Source organism: Pempheris klunzingeri, chromosome 12 (genome assembly GCF_042242105.1).
Source record: "Pempheris klunzingeri isolate RE-2024b chromosome 12, fPemKlu1.hap1, whole genome shotgun sequence".
NCBI classification, from domain to species: Eukaryota; Metazoa; Chordata; class Actinopteri; order Acropomatiformes; family Pempheridae; genus Pempheris; species Pempheris klunzingeri.
The window spans coordinates 26,139,330-26,155,013 of NC_092023.1; the positions used below are offsets into that span (position 1 = coordinate 26,139,330).

Below are 15,684 nucleotides of genomic sequence, written 5' to 3' on the forward strand. Positions count from 1 at the left end.
GTCCATTCATTCATTATTCATCCATCCATTATCTATACCACTTATCGTTAAGGGTCTGGTCACCTGTCAGTCACCTGGCTAACACATAGAGGTAGTAGTGACAGTTACCGCCCTGAGTTCTGCTCACATCCTGCTCACATCTCAGATCACTCAGACATTCACACGGCAGTAATAATTATTGAGAGGCTACCTGCATCATATACTGACAGCAGCAGTGCACTGGTAATGACATGTTTCACACCACGTTTTCCCTTGGTTAGTACTGTAGTAGCTCTCTTTGCAACACGCCACAACAGCACCATGTTTGCTCTTGATGTATTACAACATGTGAAATGTTACATACGTGTTTAAGTTTGAATCTTCCACAGCGCAGTACAGATTCTGTAATAAGTTTTTATTATCATGGATCAGTAGTTAATCCTCAAAATAGATGACTGTTTTTCAGAGGGTGGATTGTCTCTGGAATCAAATCACCACAATTAGCCTACATTATGAGTTAAAGAGCTTATCTTTGGTGTCAGAATAATTACCCCAAATTGAAAAAGGAAATGTTGGCAGCAATAAAACAGTGTGATGCTCAAATGTGGCTGCTTGTTGGCACATTTTTAATTTATTCCTCTTTGGGTTCTGAAGAAGAGGCACACAGAGCGATCGAGTCCTTAATGAACGTGACCTCTCCTCCTCTGCACGCTCACATATCGCACCCAAACACAGCATTTAAATGATCATTAGTAGAACATGCACTTCATACACACACCTCAGCCTGCAGCTTAAATGGTCCCCATGGTAACAGCTTAGCAGTGTGCTTGTTCATTCTGGGGAGACTGTCTGGCAACATTAAAGATACACGTAAAGCCTCCTCTGCATTGTTTCTGATATGCCGACAAGTAGCCCTAAAGGGGGGGGGGGTGGGCCTTAAGCGTTTGAATGGATACATGAATGAAGGCAACAAACTCCATGCTTGGCACCTCTCACTTCATTTAAATGTAAGCTAGAGACAAGCAGATGGCCTGACGGGCCTGCCAGTTCCCTCAGACGTCTTTTCATCCAGGCGTTGCCATGCTCTTATGCCCCGGGCAATATGTGGAGAGACCCTTTAATCTGCTGTGGTAGGGAGACATCACAGCTTTGCAGAGAGATAGGCACTCTTCCTCTGGCAGTGGGCTTGTTCACAGGGCCCAGCTGTGGAGGGCTATTTTTTCCCACTGTTCCAGTTTCTCTGAGGGGATAGAGGGAGGACTGTGGCCTCTCTGCTGGGAGACGGTCCAATCGGACTCTAACATGGCCTGGAGTGGATGGTTGACGGGGCACAATTGAATTTTATGGATCAGTTGATGTGATGCGCAAGTACTTTTGCAAGATGTGAGCAACAAGCTGCGTAATGTTTGACATGATGGTTTCCTTGTTTGGTTGTGACTGTGTTCTGCTGCGGTCCCCAGTGCTGTAACAGGTGTCTTCTTTCATCCTTGTTCATCCTATTTTGTTTTAGCTGTTTTCTTTTATTATCCTTTTTAGTTAACTGCAAATGATTGGCATTGTTCTTTACATAAATCCTAATTGTCGCGAGCTTTGAACACACTCTGCGTGTTTTCTCTCTCCTGATGCGCCTCCTGCAGTGGCTCTAATGAACAGCCTCCACCACAGACTGTGAAAAGGGCAGCCCTCACCCCACCCTTGATAGCCAGTGTCTGGGGAGGAAAGAGAGGAGTTCGCCTGCATGGTTGTCTCGACCTGAATGGAAACGTTCACACGTCCAGTCCTGCTGCTGCGCACTCTTGGGAAGGAGCAGAGGCCCGGTCCTGTCCTGGAGAAAATGAGGCTGAAGATTTAGAACTAAGATCAGAGGAGAGTCAGCGCTCTAACTGTGAAGGTAGGAGAAAGACTTGGATACTCAATTATTCAAGTTACAGTGTGTAAAAATGATTTTTAGAATATGAACTTTACTTCAATATTATATATAAAGATAATTATATTAAATATCATATTACTTATCTTACTTACTTAAGTAGAAGTGAAATCTAAAGATACCTCAGTGCAAATCCACTACTCATTTCACTGAAAATGTCACAGAAGTCTTATAGTCAAATGTATTCACTTTAAAAATACTCAAAATGCAGAAAAAATGCCTCTGTGAGTGTTTTACTCTTATTTATGACATTCTGACTTTATTATTACTGATGTGTTCATGTGTAAGTAGCACTATGCTGCAGTAGTAAGGCAGCGTGCAGCTGATTTTAACCATTTAATACACTGTTGGGTCGTTTAATCCACATTAGTGCATCATATTTTATAGGCTGGTCGTATCTGTTGTGTGCAAAATCTTTATCTGTAAAGTAACTAGTTACTACAGTCGTCAGGTAAAGGTGGTGTTGTAAAAAGGATAATATTTTAATTGTAGTGGAGTATTTTCATTTCATGCTTATTTATACTGAAGTAGACAAAAAGTACCTCAAATGTACTACTTGCAGTAAACACACCTATAATGATAATATATACACTGCAGTTTTCACTCAGACGTTGTCTCCTGCTCAGGGAAACCAGAGTCATCAGAGTGTTTTGGTTCAGTTCGGCTCTCAGATTTGAGACGATGCTGCTGGAGTCCAACTCCTCTGTGATGTTTTGATGCATTTCACTTTACTTGGCTGCCGACTGAAGTCATGAGAGCTGTGACTGGCTGTTGGATGCTGTTCTTAAGATGGAGGCGCATTCATAAGAGTCCAAGGCATGCTAGCAGACTGGAAAGTTTGTTGTTTTTTTTCTCAGTCCTTCCCAGTGACATTCATACATACAGACACACACTCATTCACTGACGCACACATCTGCAACGTCCTGCTGTTGATAATGCTAGACTGGGGTTGGACTTTTTTCGGATTACAAACAAGCTCTTACAAGATACTTGAGATAAAATGATAGCAGTATAAAAAGTTAAGCTTCAGTTGCCTTTAAGCTCATCTGTTAAACAGTGGCTGCATTGTGCAGTGTTAGCAACAAATGACCCGCAGCACCACCACTGGATCGCTCTCTCGTTTTTCTTCACAAATCCAGTTTGTTTTTCAGCTCTCCATGTGATTCTGTCCCTCTCTTTCTCTTGTCTTCCCCCTCTCCCCTCTCTGTCCGCTGTGCTGGTTTACTGGTCGAGGTGTGAGCAACGACGGGTCGCGCACAGGGGTAATGGAGGGAGGAGATCATTCAGCGGGGGGCAGCGATGAAAGCCCCTCTGAAGCCGAGTATCCGTCGGAGAGAGAGGAAGGCCTGACGGGAGCCCACGACGAGCAGATGAGCCCGGACTGCTCGGAGGACATGGAGGACAGTGACTCTCTGGTGTCGGAGCGAATCCTCTCTCCTGCATCCAGAGCAGAGGGACCGGCCCTCAGCTTCAGCCCCGCCTGGGCCTTGGCCTTCTTTGGAGAAGACTGTTTTAGTCCAGAGGTGATCCAGTACGCGGTGAATCTGGGGCAGCACACAGGATCTCCATGTCTGGATGTGAAAACACAGGTGGGTAAACCTGTGGAGCTCCCTGCCACTGACTCATATTTGACCTTAACCCTGCGTGTTTGAGCAAACAGACTGCATGGAGCAGCTGACTTATTTATCAGCTTCTATTGCACTAACGCAATGAAATGCCTACGATTAAGCATGTGTTTCAGTGGCTGTTGCAATCGCATTAGGGAAGGTTGTGTATATTACAACATTTACAACATACTGTGATTTCATGTTTCATTTTAATCATATATCACATCCAAGTGCTTACTATGAATGCAGTTTCACACCTTAGATTTATTCATCCCCACCTGGTTGGGTTTTATGAATAAGTGCAGGAATTGTTTTCCTATCTGTAATGAAGTGGGGCACGGTCAGGCTTTGGGGTAAATAGGACGAGAACATGTGGGGGACTTTAAGATAATGGGTATATTATTCTCTCCAAAGTGGATTTGAATATTAATATGTTGAACTTAGCCCTTGGCAAAGGAAGTTATTATCATTTGTAAAAGAATATTAATGAATAGTCTTTTTGTTTGCACACTTTGATGGCAGCGCCAGGTTTGTGCAACAGCTAATAGTGCACCTCAAGAGCCGTGCTGCTGCGACTTCTCACTCATTTCACTTCAAAAGAGTTGCTGCGTTCTGTTGCCACGGTGAAGAAAGAGAGGAGAAAGAAAAACCAAAGCACTGCTCCAAACACCCAAAGGCTTCTTTCCATGAAAGGCATGTGGTGTTATTTTAGGACCTTTTGTATGATTTTGTATGATTTCCTTTGAATAGGAACTGCAGCAGCAGCTGATAATTGAAACAAGGAATCTGAAGAAAACAAGAAACTTCTACCAGAAGCTGATTCAACAGGAGAGGAAAAACAAAGGTTAGTAAGCCACTGCTAGCATATGAAAATGCCATGCGCAGCTTCCAGTGTGACCTATAACAGCGTGTGCATCCCAAAGGTTCTGAGAGCAAACTGATGCTGTCCAAACTCAAGTCCCAGTTTGAAGAACTCCGATCCAAAGTGGTCTTTTTGGACAGTGTGAAGAAATACCTTGAGGTACTGAAAAAGTACTGCAGTTTCCAACGCGGCTATTTCTCATTAGTTTCCTAACAATCTGGCTCTTCCATCCTTTGATGTGGTTCCTTGTGTTTCTGTAGATTCTGAGTGTGGACCAGTGGGGTTTGGAGGTTTCTTTAATGCCGTCTTTGGCTGCCTGTGGACGCGGCTCTTTGGACCTCCAGTCCTCCGAGGACCCGTCTGTTCTGAGCTTCGGCACCAGCAAAGGGAAGAGCACTCTGCAAGCTGGGTCCCCTCTGGGTCTCATGGCTTACCTCTACGCCAGGTAGAACTGATGAGCGTTTAAATTTGAAATGTGTTCGGTCGCTGCTTTTTCTCTGGTCCAGCCATGAGGTTCTGTGAATTGTGACAACATCTCAATAAGTGTTGTGCAGCCTGCGCAATCTGTTTTCTGTGTTCTATTATTTACCGCCCTGGTTTTATCCATCCAACAAAGGGATCTCACGAGGTCACGAGGTCAGACATTTACTAATGTACAGCAAGAAACTGAAGAAGATCTTTGACTGTTTGTACAACAGACAACAGACTCATCGCAGCTCATTTCACAGCGATATATTCCTGATATATTGCCGGGATGTTTTTTAAGCAGCCTAACAGCAACTGAAATATCTGTAGCCATGAAATTCTGTACAGATATATCATGTCATGGACCCCAGAGGATGACTACTGATTACTGACATCTCATCCACCGCCACCAGCAGGTCATCATTTGCCTTCGTCCAAACTTAGTTTTATGACCAAATACCTGCAAAACTAGTGGTATTGCCTTTAGTCTCAGCTCTACTTTGTGTTCAGTGCCACCGCTAACGTGGTGATGTACTAAACTTCATAGTGACCATGGCTGGCCAAACATCAGCATGTCATTGTGATGCTGACATTACCATTTAGCTCAAAGCACTGCTGTGCCAAAATAGCATCCCACAGAGCTGCTACAATGGCTGTAGACTGTGAATCGTGTGAACAAACGGTTAAAGGATCATTTACTATTGGCTCCTTATTGTCTAGAAAACCCAGGAAAAAATAAGAACCAACAATGTGTTGTTCTGTCTCTCAATACTTTGTAACTTCCTGACTTCCCTACCATGTGGCACTCATCCCCAAAATGGGCTAATTTCAAAAAATGTTGAGTTTCCTAAATTAGCTGGGCAGTGTAGTGTTTAACAAATGTGACTTAGACTGGAGTAAGCAGTGCTTTTGTTGCAGTGCTTTTTGTAATCGGATCTTGAAACAGTGACACTATGCTGCTCTGATGTCGGACATTTCAGCATCCGTTTGTATTCGTTGCCATGGGAAGCCGCATCAACAATTAGAGCAGCGGTGACATAATATAGTGATTTATATAGTCGCTTTTAGTTCCCGGAGCTGGAGCTGGAGCTGGAGCTGGAGCTGGAGCTGGAGCTGGAGCTGGAGCTGGAGCTGGAGCTTAAAGCATTTAGAAGGCTCGCTTTCACTCTGTCCTCCAAATGTGGCTGATTTAATGGATGACTAGATGTTTTAACATTACAGTCAACTGCAGAAGCAGTTACAGTAAGAACTAAGCAAAGGAAAAGTGTGTAAGTTCCACTGAGGGGAAAGTTACATTCTAGGCATTATAATGGAGCGATGTATGAGGCTTATTATGGATGTCACGATAACCAATGATAACCAGTTCAATCAGAACTTCTGCTCTTATGAGTCTATATAAGTGGATCTGAATGAGGGGAAGGGGTCTTATTACATACTTGTATACTCATATACTTGTCTGGCAGCTCACATAAGACCCACTGCCACTAATAAAGTTGGGATTTTGGAAACTTTGCCCCCTCACACTGAAAGGAGTCCTTTTAAGCCATCTAGTGGCGAAAAGGGTACATAGCAGTGACACCCCAGGGGCATTTCCTTTTGAAAAGGTGTGAGGAGACCCAGGGTGATACATGGTGCAAACTGGAGACATTTCATCTCCTACATGGTCTGGTACGCTGTGAAGATTTAGGCAGACCAGGATGTGGAACTGGATAGAAAACATTATTTTCTGTTAATCACATGTTGCCACAGGTTATTATATTCCTTAATTTACAAAACCTTGAATTTGTTTTATGGTTTGAACACAGTTAGTAAACTGTTAGTTTCTGTGTAATTCACCGTTGTTCTGCTCCTTTTCATCGCAGAAATGCTGCTGTGGAGGGCTACATCCAGCAGTTCCTGTACACCTACCGTTTCTTCTGCACTACTGAGCAGTTACTGCAGTTCATAATGGATAGATTCACCAGTGCTGCAAGGTACCGTATGTCCACGAGCTCGTGATTACACAGAGAAGCAGCTGTATGCACAACATCTGGCACCGATTACATGATGATTATGTTTGGGTTTTGTTTTGTTTTTTGCCAGACAAGGTCCAGACATGTCAGGAGACAGTGAAAAGATCTTCCATCGCAGTTTGGATCTGCTCCAGTTCTGGATAACGGACTGTAGACAGGTGGATTTCACACACAAGTCCAGCCTCGTGAATACGTTAGAACATTTCCTAAATACGGAGGTAAGCACACAACCACACGTTTTTCTCTGCACTTTACGGGGACATTACACACTTTTTGTCTGGACTTTGACCTTGTGAAGGCGGCTGTTTGTGCTCATGGTATCTACACAGTTGTATTCTGTCTGTGATGTTGGACGCATCACACTTCTGGTGTGTCAGCATGCTTTAGGAGTGAAAAAAGACCATCGGACACTGGCTGCTTAGAAAGAAAAAATACAATCTTACATGCAGCACACAACATAGAACCTATTATATAACAGAGCATAGCTAAAGACATCCATTAACATATAGCTATAAGCTGCAGTTTAAGCTGCGGCTGATCACATCAGTTTTTTTTCTCTTCAAGAAGTGTACAATGTCTATATTCTGCAGTTGCCTGATTTAGTTTTATTTTCCACAGGTGATTCCTGTAGACGGCCGAGGGGAGGTCCTTCTCGCTGCTCTCTACAGCCCCCCGTGTACGACTAGGAGACAACAAAGGGCAAGCCTGACCAGCATTGACGAAGATGAAGAATCTACATGTTTGCATTCCTCTACTGAGGATCTTGGGAGAAAGGTCAGTATGTGGCGAAATATGAATATAGTGTGAAACTAAAGTAATTTACAAACAGTATCTGTGTTCCTTGAAGGTCTCTGTGAGTGGCCAGTACAACAGGAACTGTGTTAATGTTGCCATGTGATGCTCTTTAGTACCCGCAGGTTCAGCCCTTGCTAAGATTTTCTGGACTTAGCTTTAAGTGTAACACTGAAGACAACAAACACTTTCCTGCCAGAATCCATACCCAACAGCGACATTTAATCTGGGTGGACACATATGGAAAATCTATTAGTTTTTAGTTAGAGAACACCTGATGCAGTCTGACACCAAGAAAACTACTTTAAACATGAATCATTTATTGATTCTACAGTCCGGAGCAGCCTGTGTGAAATACAAAGCGGCATCCCTTCCTCTGTTGCCCCATCGTCACATAATTCAGAGCGTGTACCCTCTCTTGTCGCGTTTCTGACTCAAAACTTCAGTGGAGATTCTCACGAGTGGTGGAGCCCTCTGCAGCCCTGCCTAAAGAGAAGGCCTTCTCCATCGCTGCAGCCCTGCCCATGCCCTGCTACGGCTCCATGGTGGACGACCCGTCCAGCGTCTGCCTGCACAGCGAGGAGCGGCTCCCCTTCAGCCAGAACGAGTACAGCGCCCAGCACGTAGCCCAGCAGCTCACCCTCCTGCAGCAGGTACACACACACACACACATACCGCACGGCCCCCACCCCACACTTAAGGTGTCGTTGTCTCTTTTTACCACTAGAGGGAGACAAGCCTGTATGAATGTACAGTAAGACCCAGATCGATACAGTCTACACATGATCTAATGTTGAGGTTATACTGTTTGTAACAGGAAATGTTCCAAGGATGTCATCCTGTTCACTTCCTCAACTCCAGACTGCAAGGAGTCGGGGACAAAATCTTGACCTCAAACAAGTGAGTATAATGTTTCTGCTTTACACATTTTTTACTAATGTTGCATACAAATGGGTTGAAGAACAGCTTTGGTGCTTCATGGCATAGATCCAAGTCTCTGAACTCTACTGGATGGATCAGCACCGATCCTCCAAAACAATGTTCCCTCACTTGGTACTTTAATGACAACCAAATCTCCCCAAAAGTCCTCACTGTGGTTGAGAGCTGTTTACTCTGAAGCATATGAATCACTTGTGTCCTGTATAGAAGAATCCATATTTTCTATGTTTCTCCTCTGATATGTTCAGGTTTTTCTTCTCTTTTGTCCTGGTAACATTGGTAACATGTGTATGAATATGAGTACAGTCAAAGCAACAGTGAGCTCTCATTACGTACCTGCAGTGACATCTGCTAGGCACATACACATACACAGTATAATGTGTGTCTGTGGAGGGTAACTTACACGCTGTGGTCCAAATCTGACCTCTCTATGAGAAAATACGGTTTCCCTTTTAGTTTCCATCAGAACTTCTACGTGATTAGTGATAAATCTACCGTAAATAACGAGGTTAATACAAGGCTAATTTGATACCAATAAATATGCCTTTTTATCATAATCAACAGCAACAACAGTCCTTTCATTCAGCCAGGCAGGCCACCATTGACTGTGTGTTGACAGAACATATATTGGTGTAGAAGAGTGGCCTTTTGCTAAATGAGTTGTACAGCTATTATTAGAGCTGTTACTCTTTTAGTCCTCACGGTAAAATGAGGTGAAATCTATTGTATTCCATCATTAGTATCGTAGAAGATGATAGAAACACCCCTGACCTTTGAGATCAGACACAGAAAGTTTCACAGTTTGTGGCAATTAATTTTCTGGTAATGAACTAATCAATTCCTGAATATTTTATTAATCATTTCTGGTATAACCCCCCCCCCCCCCCCCCCCCCCACCACCTTTCAGGAATGTGTCTCAGCATATCTCGCCAGCAGAGGGCAGCAGTCCGCCTGAATGTGAGGGGGCACCATCAGACAGCTACCTCCAGCAGCTGCTCACATATGCTGACAGTGTCACCAACTGGATCTCTGCTGAAATAGTCATCTGTGACTCCATCAAGGTGAGAGGAGACATAACTCCTGAAAGTAACAGGGCCAACGGGGGGAGGGGGGGGGGGTCGTTACTGTCACAGCCAAGGCTTTGATTTCTCATTGGACGTGGACTCTCGTGCCAGTCACACGTTAACCATATGTGCGTTCTGTTGCCTCTCTAGTCTCATGGTTGAATGGTTTAAAGACAGCAACGAGAACATATGGGTCCTGAAACGGCTCTTTATTAAACGTTTCTCCTCAGGGCTTCATCGGCTGTCGTCTGTGTCTCTTATTAATAAACTAGTATTGGCAGTAGTAGTAGTAGTAGTAGTAGTAGTAGAAGTAGCAGTAGTAGTAGTAGTAGTAGCAGTAGTAGTAGTAGTAGTGGTAGTAGCAGTAGTAGTAGTAGTGGTAGTAGCAGTAGTAGTAGTAGTGGTAGTAGTAGTAGTAGTAGTAGTAGTAGTAGTACTAGTAGCAGTAGCAGTAGTAGTAGTAGTGGTAGTAGTAGTAGTAGTAGTAGTAGTAGCAGTAGTAGTAGTAGCAGTAGTAGCAGTAGTAGTAGTAGTAGTAGTAGTAGTAGTAGTAGTAGTGGTAGCAGTAGTAGTAGCAGCAGTAGTAGTAGTAGTAGTAGTACTCATACTCATAGTACTGGTATTGTTGCCTCTTTTTTCAGGTTTTTGATGTCTTTCACTGTGACACAGCAGCTAAACTGCTTTCCCCTCTCGCTCTTTAATGTTCAAACTGCTTTCATCTCTCACACCTCAGCTACTTTCGGCGCAAAACGCACAGTCTGCTTTCTCCTTCTGGCTCTCGAGGCGACGGTTCAGCTGCCTCCAGTGCTCACGCTTGAAATGAAACTTTTCAGCGATGGCTGCTTTCTGGGTCTTCGCTTCAAAAAGACTCTTCAAATGCTTTGAGTGCTTCAGCTTTAACTGCATCCCCCCCCCCAACATTCGACATCTCATTGAACACTTTAAGAGATTTGAGCCTGTTCGCACACCTCCGCTGAACAGTGCACACGTTTATAACGTTGCCCGCAAGTCATATTTCTCTTCTTTTTCTAGTGGCTTTGTTATGCAGCCTCCTGTAGTCTCCTACAGATTTCTGCATTTTGTCTTGTTTAGCATTTTCGCTCAGTTTTTTCATCTCCAGCCCTCCTGTCTTGCAGACACAAGCTGCTTTGCTGACCAAGTATCTGTGGATGGGAAAACACTGCTACGAATCGAGGAACTTTGCCACAGCCATGCAGGTCCTCGGAGGCCTGGAGAACGTGATTGTCAGGCAATTACCAGTAAGGCTACATCTCATATATTCCTCCCCACACGAATTCTGGGTTTCTGTAATAAGTCAGATGCCCTCGAGCTAAATGTTTCCTTCAGCTGTGATAGAACTGGTTGGTGTTTAATTAGTTTCACAAATGAGAAATTAGCATTAATGCATTCAAATAAGATGTAGAAAGTGTGAGCGCAGTGAGGAGGAATGTGGCCCGTGAAAAGGAGTAATTTAAAATCTCACAATTAAAAGATGCCTGTGTTGAGAAAATATAAAAAAAATTCCATATTTCCTTGTGACTGCGGGTTATAGTCATTGACTCTTGTGTCGCGCCGAAGCCGAGGTTTAATTAGAATCCATTTTTGAGCTGCTAAATTAAACTTCCTCCTCTCTTGCCAACAGGCTTGGAAACATCTGTCTTCCAAGGTGTGTGAGATCCTGGAGGAGCTACGGGCCGTGCAGGTGTGTGCATGTGTGGGTGTGTTTGAGCAAGTGCACACGTAAGGTGTTTGTAACTGAAGGCTGGACTGGTCACATATTGTGAAACTGGGCTGCAGGGCAAACAAATCAATTGAAAAACAGCTTCAAGCAACTCGCCTGTTTGCTGAGGGCTTACAGCTGGCTCTGCTTCTCAAAGTTACCCTCACAAGAACCTCATGCATACAACATGCATCACTCCCATTTAGCTGTGTTAAAGAGAAGCAGGTTCGCTCTCTGGGCTTTGAAATGTAAAGAGGTTAAATCTAACGAAAATCCTCCCGGTCATATTATGCCGCTACATTGGAGGTGCTTATTACTGCATCAGGCACCTGAGATTTTGGCTTAGCTGGAAGTTTTCTGTTCCGGGAAGATCTCATTTATTTACTGTGTGGATAAACGGCTCTCGCCGCAGGTGTTTCTGAAGAGTGACGACCTGTGTCTGATGGGGGGGGAGCACACGAGCAGGAGGCCCACCCTGCCGTCAGTGCACATCCTGGCCATGCACGTCCAGCAGCTGGAGATCGGAGGCTTCACGCTCACCACCGGAGCTTACAAGTGGCCCAAGCTCAGGTGAGCGGATCATTTGTACTTCTGCAATGCAATGCTATTGGTCTTCTGTGGTGTGTCCCACGTCTGCTTTTTGTTTCTTCACCTGGCTTCCTGTGTCTTTAGCAACAGCTCGATGTTGGTATCAAAAACAAAATCAATCCCGAATCAGCCAATCTCAACAAAGATCACTACACCAGCTTATTTTTACCTGGTTGGTGAAATTCTATTATGTTATTATATTATACAATAGTGTCTAGTCATTATTATTACTATAATTTAGATTTAGGATTTATTGATTGGCATGACATTGGAATAATGAGTCCATGTCATGAAAAATTGGACTGATGATGTTAATATCTGATTTACTGGAACTCACACAGACATTTGATGGTATGAAAATGTAATTTCTATGAAACAAGTGCGGAAAAAGAAAAGACTGTCTGCTCTACAATAAAATTAATGAAGCCCATTCAAATCCTGGGTATTTACAGTGTATTTATCTACATCAAGAACCACTGAAGTGAGAAAGAAATATTGCATTAGCACATGTTTTCATTGCCCGACTGACGTTTTCTGTTATGAAAATCATACTCTTATTTATCCACATTAGCACAAACACAAATATCATCACATTCTGACCAAACAAGACAAGTATTAATAACACGACTGGCTGCTCCCATTACCATTACTAGTGTAGACAGGAAGTTAAAAGACAAAGCGTCTCTCTGGAGCTCTTCCTTGTTGCTCAGAAACACAAACACAAAAAGTGGATAAATGCCCCGGGCCTCAACCAAAACATCTATGATGGGAAGTGGCCAACACCCTCCCTTCCCCTTATATTACAACCATGATTTTACTGCATGCTGGACTTTGCACTCGTTTTATTTTAATGGTTTGTTGACTGTGAAATGTGCATACAGCTGGGGAAATTAGCCTGACATCTATCCGAGTACCGACAGAATATATTAACAGTGCGCGTCATACACTGAAAATTAGCTCTCCCCACGTCCCAAGTATCCGTCTATGACAAAGTCGGCCAACTCGCTATGAGGACGCGTTTTCCTGTGTCCTTCTCCTTCACTCCAATATGGCTGACCAGATGCTGAGGTCACAACAAGAGGCGGTGGGATGGTAATGGCACAGCTGTTGAATTTGGGTTGTTGGTCGGGGTGCCAGTGTTGCACCAGATGGCGCCCGTGGGATGGGGTTTGATTGGAAAAGAGGTTTTGGGCCAGATGCTGAGAGGCGACTGGCTGTATCCAGATGCTGGGGTCAGGAGATCTAGCGTGGAAAGGCAGAGGCACAGCTGGTTGCTTTGGACCCGGGGTTATCCCCGCTCTCTCCAAATCAGGTCACAGACAAAGCTGGTGATGCTGCTAGGAGGAAAGCTCAGGTAAAATGATGCTCCTAGGTATGAATTACTTTCATGTTTCCACTTTTCTTTGTGTTCTGTATTCCCTTTTCATGTTGCTCCGTCCTCTCATCCATCCGTCCTTGGCTCTAGGAGCATAGCAAAGGTTGTGAGCCAGGTCCACGCCTTCCAGGAGGCCGTATGCCCCTACAGCCCGGACCGGGAGCTGCAGGCCTACCTTCGGTGCCGCATCGCCCGACTCGCCACCTCTGACGTCCACCTCTTGGCCGCAGACAGCGATGCCAACTTCCAGCAGTCCAGCGATCGGCAAACGCGGAGGATCCAGGACACGCTGAGGAGGGTGAAGGCCACTTTCCAGTGAGCCCCGCCTCAGTCACATCTCACTGCCCAGAGCGAGACACCGCCATCGGGTCGCCACCCCATGTCCGAGCCCAGACGGAGAGTGCATGCCTAAGCCACGACCCTGGATGCCTGTGTTGTCCTGGCAGCTGAGCCTCGTGGACTGGAAACCTTTTCCAGCTGTTATATGTTCATTATTTGTCAAAGGCCCCTTAACTTCAATGAGTAACATCAGTTTTGACTCGGAGGCAAACTTTATGTATAACTCACACCATGTTCTGCTGTTGATCACATGTAGTTTCCCTCACAAATCTGCTTGGTTTTGAAGATTCGTGCAATGATTCTTCCTCAGCTCATATACTGACTTTTTTTTTTTAATCATTATTTTTGAACTGACTCTGCACTGACTCTGCACTACTGCCATGTTCTGACCATGTTCTGAACATGGCAGTAGTGCAGAGTGCATGTCCATCATCAAGGCTGGATTATCACCATGGCAAAGAGGGCAAATGCACCAGGACCCGAGACACCCAGGGCCTCAAAAAAGCCACAGATTCAATGCGGTAATATAATCAATGTGACTTTGTTTGGGAATGTGCACCATTAAAGCACAATGTCAGCTGACATGATGACGCATCAGCCTTTAGGTGGGATTCTACTGCAAGCAGTGTGGCAGACAGGCCACCACTCTGGTTCAGACTGAAGTATCTCACAAGCTATGTAATGGATTGTTATGAAATCCTGTACAAATAGTCATGGCCCCCAGAGGATTAATCCTAATGACGATGATGAGCCCCTGACCTTTCCTGTAGCACCACCATGGGGCTGATATTTGCGGTCTCAACAACTATTGGATGGATTTCCGTGAAATTTGGCACACATACTGTGATGTCTCAGCCAGGCTGAGCTGCTTTACTCTTCATTTCCCGGCCTCATTAGCTCAGAGTTTTAATGTGTCCAGTACACTGCTTTCTGCCCAAGTACTTACAAAGGTAATTGCAGACAGTCTGTCCTGGAAGACATTCCTCGTGTTGCACTCAGTGGTTCGGATGAAAAGTGACGGTGATAAAAAAAAACCTGACCGGTCACAGTGGGAAGTGGGTGGGAATGTCTTGTTACCTAATCTTGGGGGTCCTGTGTCCCTGTGCTCACAAGGTGCATATTCCTAAACTACACAGAAAACCTGGGAATGTGTGTCATTCAGGGGGCGAACTGGGGCCCAGTAGCTAATTTAACCCCGGCCCCCAAGCAGGTAAATTTAGCCATGTCAAACATTCAAATTAAATCTGTTTGATGTTGCTGAAATGTGTTTGATTTGTAGGAAACAAGACAAAAATAATGCTGAATGTATTACATTTACTGAACCGTTCACGGATCACACATGTTGTTTAACCTACAACACGTAGTTGTAGTTCTTTTTATTTAGCAATTAGAAGTTCAAAAATTAGATTTATATGACTACACTGGTAAATTAATTCATTTACCAATGCTAATTCTCATATGAATCCCATGTGTACAATGTGAAGTGATTGCTTTTACAATCAATATTGTGTCGCGTGGGGCAAAAAAGCTAGACGAGCTTACTGTCATGGCGATAACTTACCATCACAGAGAAAATGATACAACATAATGAGATGTCAGTGTGCAAAATGTTATTCGAGGAATGATGTGCAGTCGGTGTCTATTTTTCTATTTTCCTGCCCGCTCGCTTTCTTCCACGGTCCTCTGCCATGAAACACACCGTGGAGATGGAATGTGACGTGCTATGAAGATTTGCTTAATTTAGCCAAATAAATTAGATTTTATAAGCGCTGACTTGCCAGAGCGTGTTATTGTCAGACAGTATCCGTGATGGAATGACTGTGTGGCAGGTTACAGCCCTTTCAGGGAATGAGGAGCTGAAGCTGGTCTTCCTCTCCTCCTGTAGTGTATGGGAATGATTTCAGAGTGAACTTAGTGGGATTTTTGGCATTTCCTCCTCTTAATTATCACTGGAGAACTTGTTTCGGCATAGCGGCTACGTCATGTTTTAATCCAGTATCCGAAGCCTGACCACA

General features: G+C 44.3%; 1 protein-coding gene across 1 annotated transcript in view; it reads left to right on the forward strand.

The window, feature by feature from the left end:
• Positions 1-13,649, forward strand: part of LOC139211341 (kinase non-catalytic C-lobe domain-containing protein 1) — a 36,392-nt gene extending 22,743 nt beyond the window's left edge. Inside the window, exons 18-32 of the mRNA XM_070841632.1 lie at positions 1,605-1,852; positions 3,122-3,495; positions 4,264-4,357; positions 4,437-4,534; positions 4,636-4,820; positions 6,703-6,813; positions 6,923-7,070; positions 7,471-7,626; positions 8,091-8,297; positions 8,462-8,544; positions 9,491-9,644; positions 10,784-10,906; positions 11,290-11,349; positions 11,780-11,937; positions 13,421-13,649. Of these exons, the coding sequence (XP_070697733.1) occupies positions 1,605-1,852; positions 3,122-3,495; positions 4,264-4,357; positions 4,437-4,534; positions 4,636-4,820; positions 6,703-6,813; positions 6,923-7,070; positions 7,471-7,626; positions 8,091-8,297; positions 8,462-8,544; positions 9,491-9,644; positions 10,784-10,906; positions 11,290-11,349; positions 11,780-11,937; positions 13,421-13,649 (2,428 nt within the window). The remainder of the gene's footprint in view (positions 1-1,604; positions 1,853-3,121; positions 3,496-4,263; positions 4,358-4,436; positions 4,535-4,635; positions 4,821-6,702; positions 6,814-6,922; positions 7,071-7,470; positions 7,627-8,090; positions 8,298-8,461; positions 8,545-9,490; positions 9,645-10,783; positions 10,907-11,289; positions 11,350-11,779; positions 11,938-13,420) is intronic.
• Positions 13,650-15,684: the final 2,035 nt, after the last annotated feature.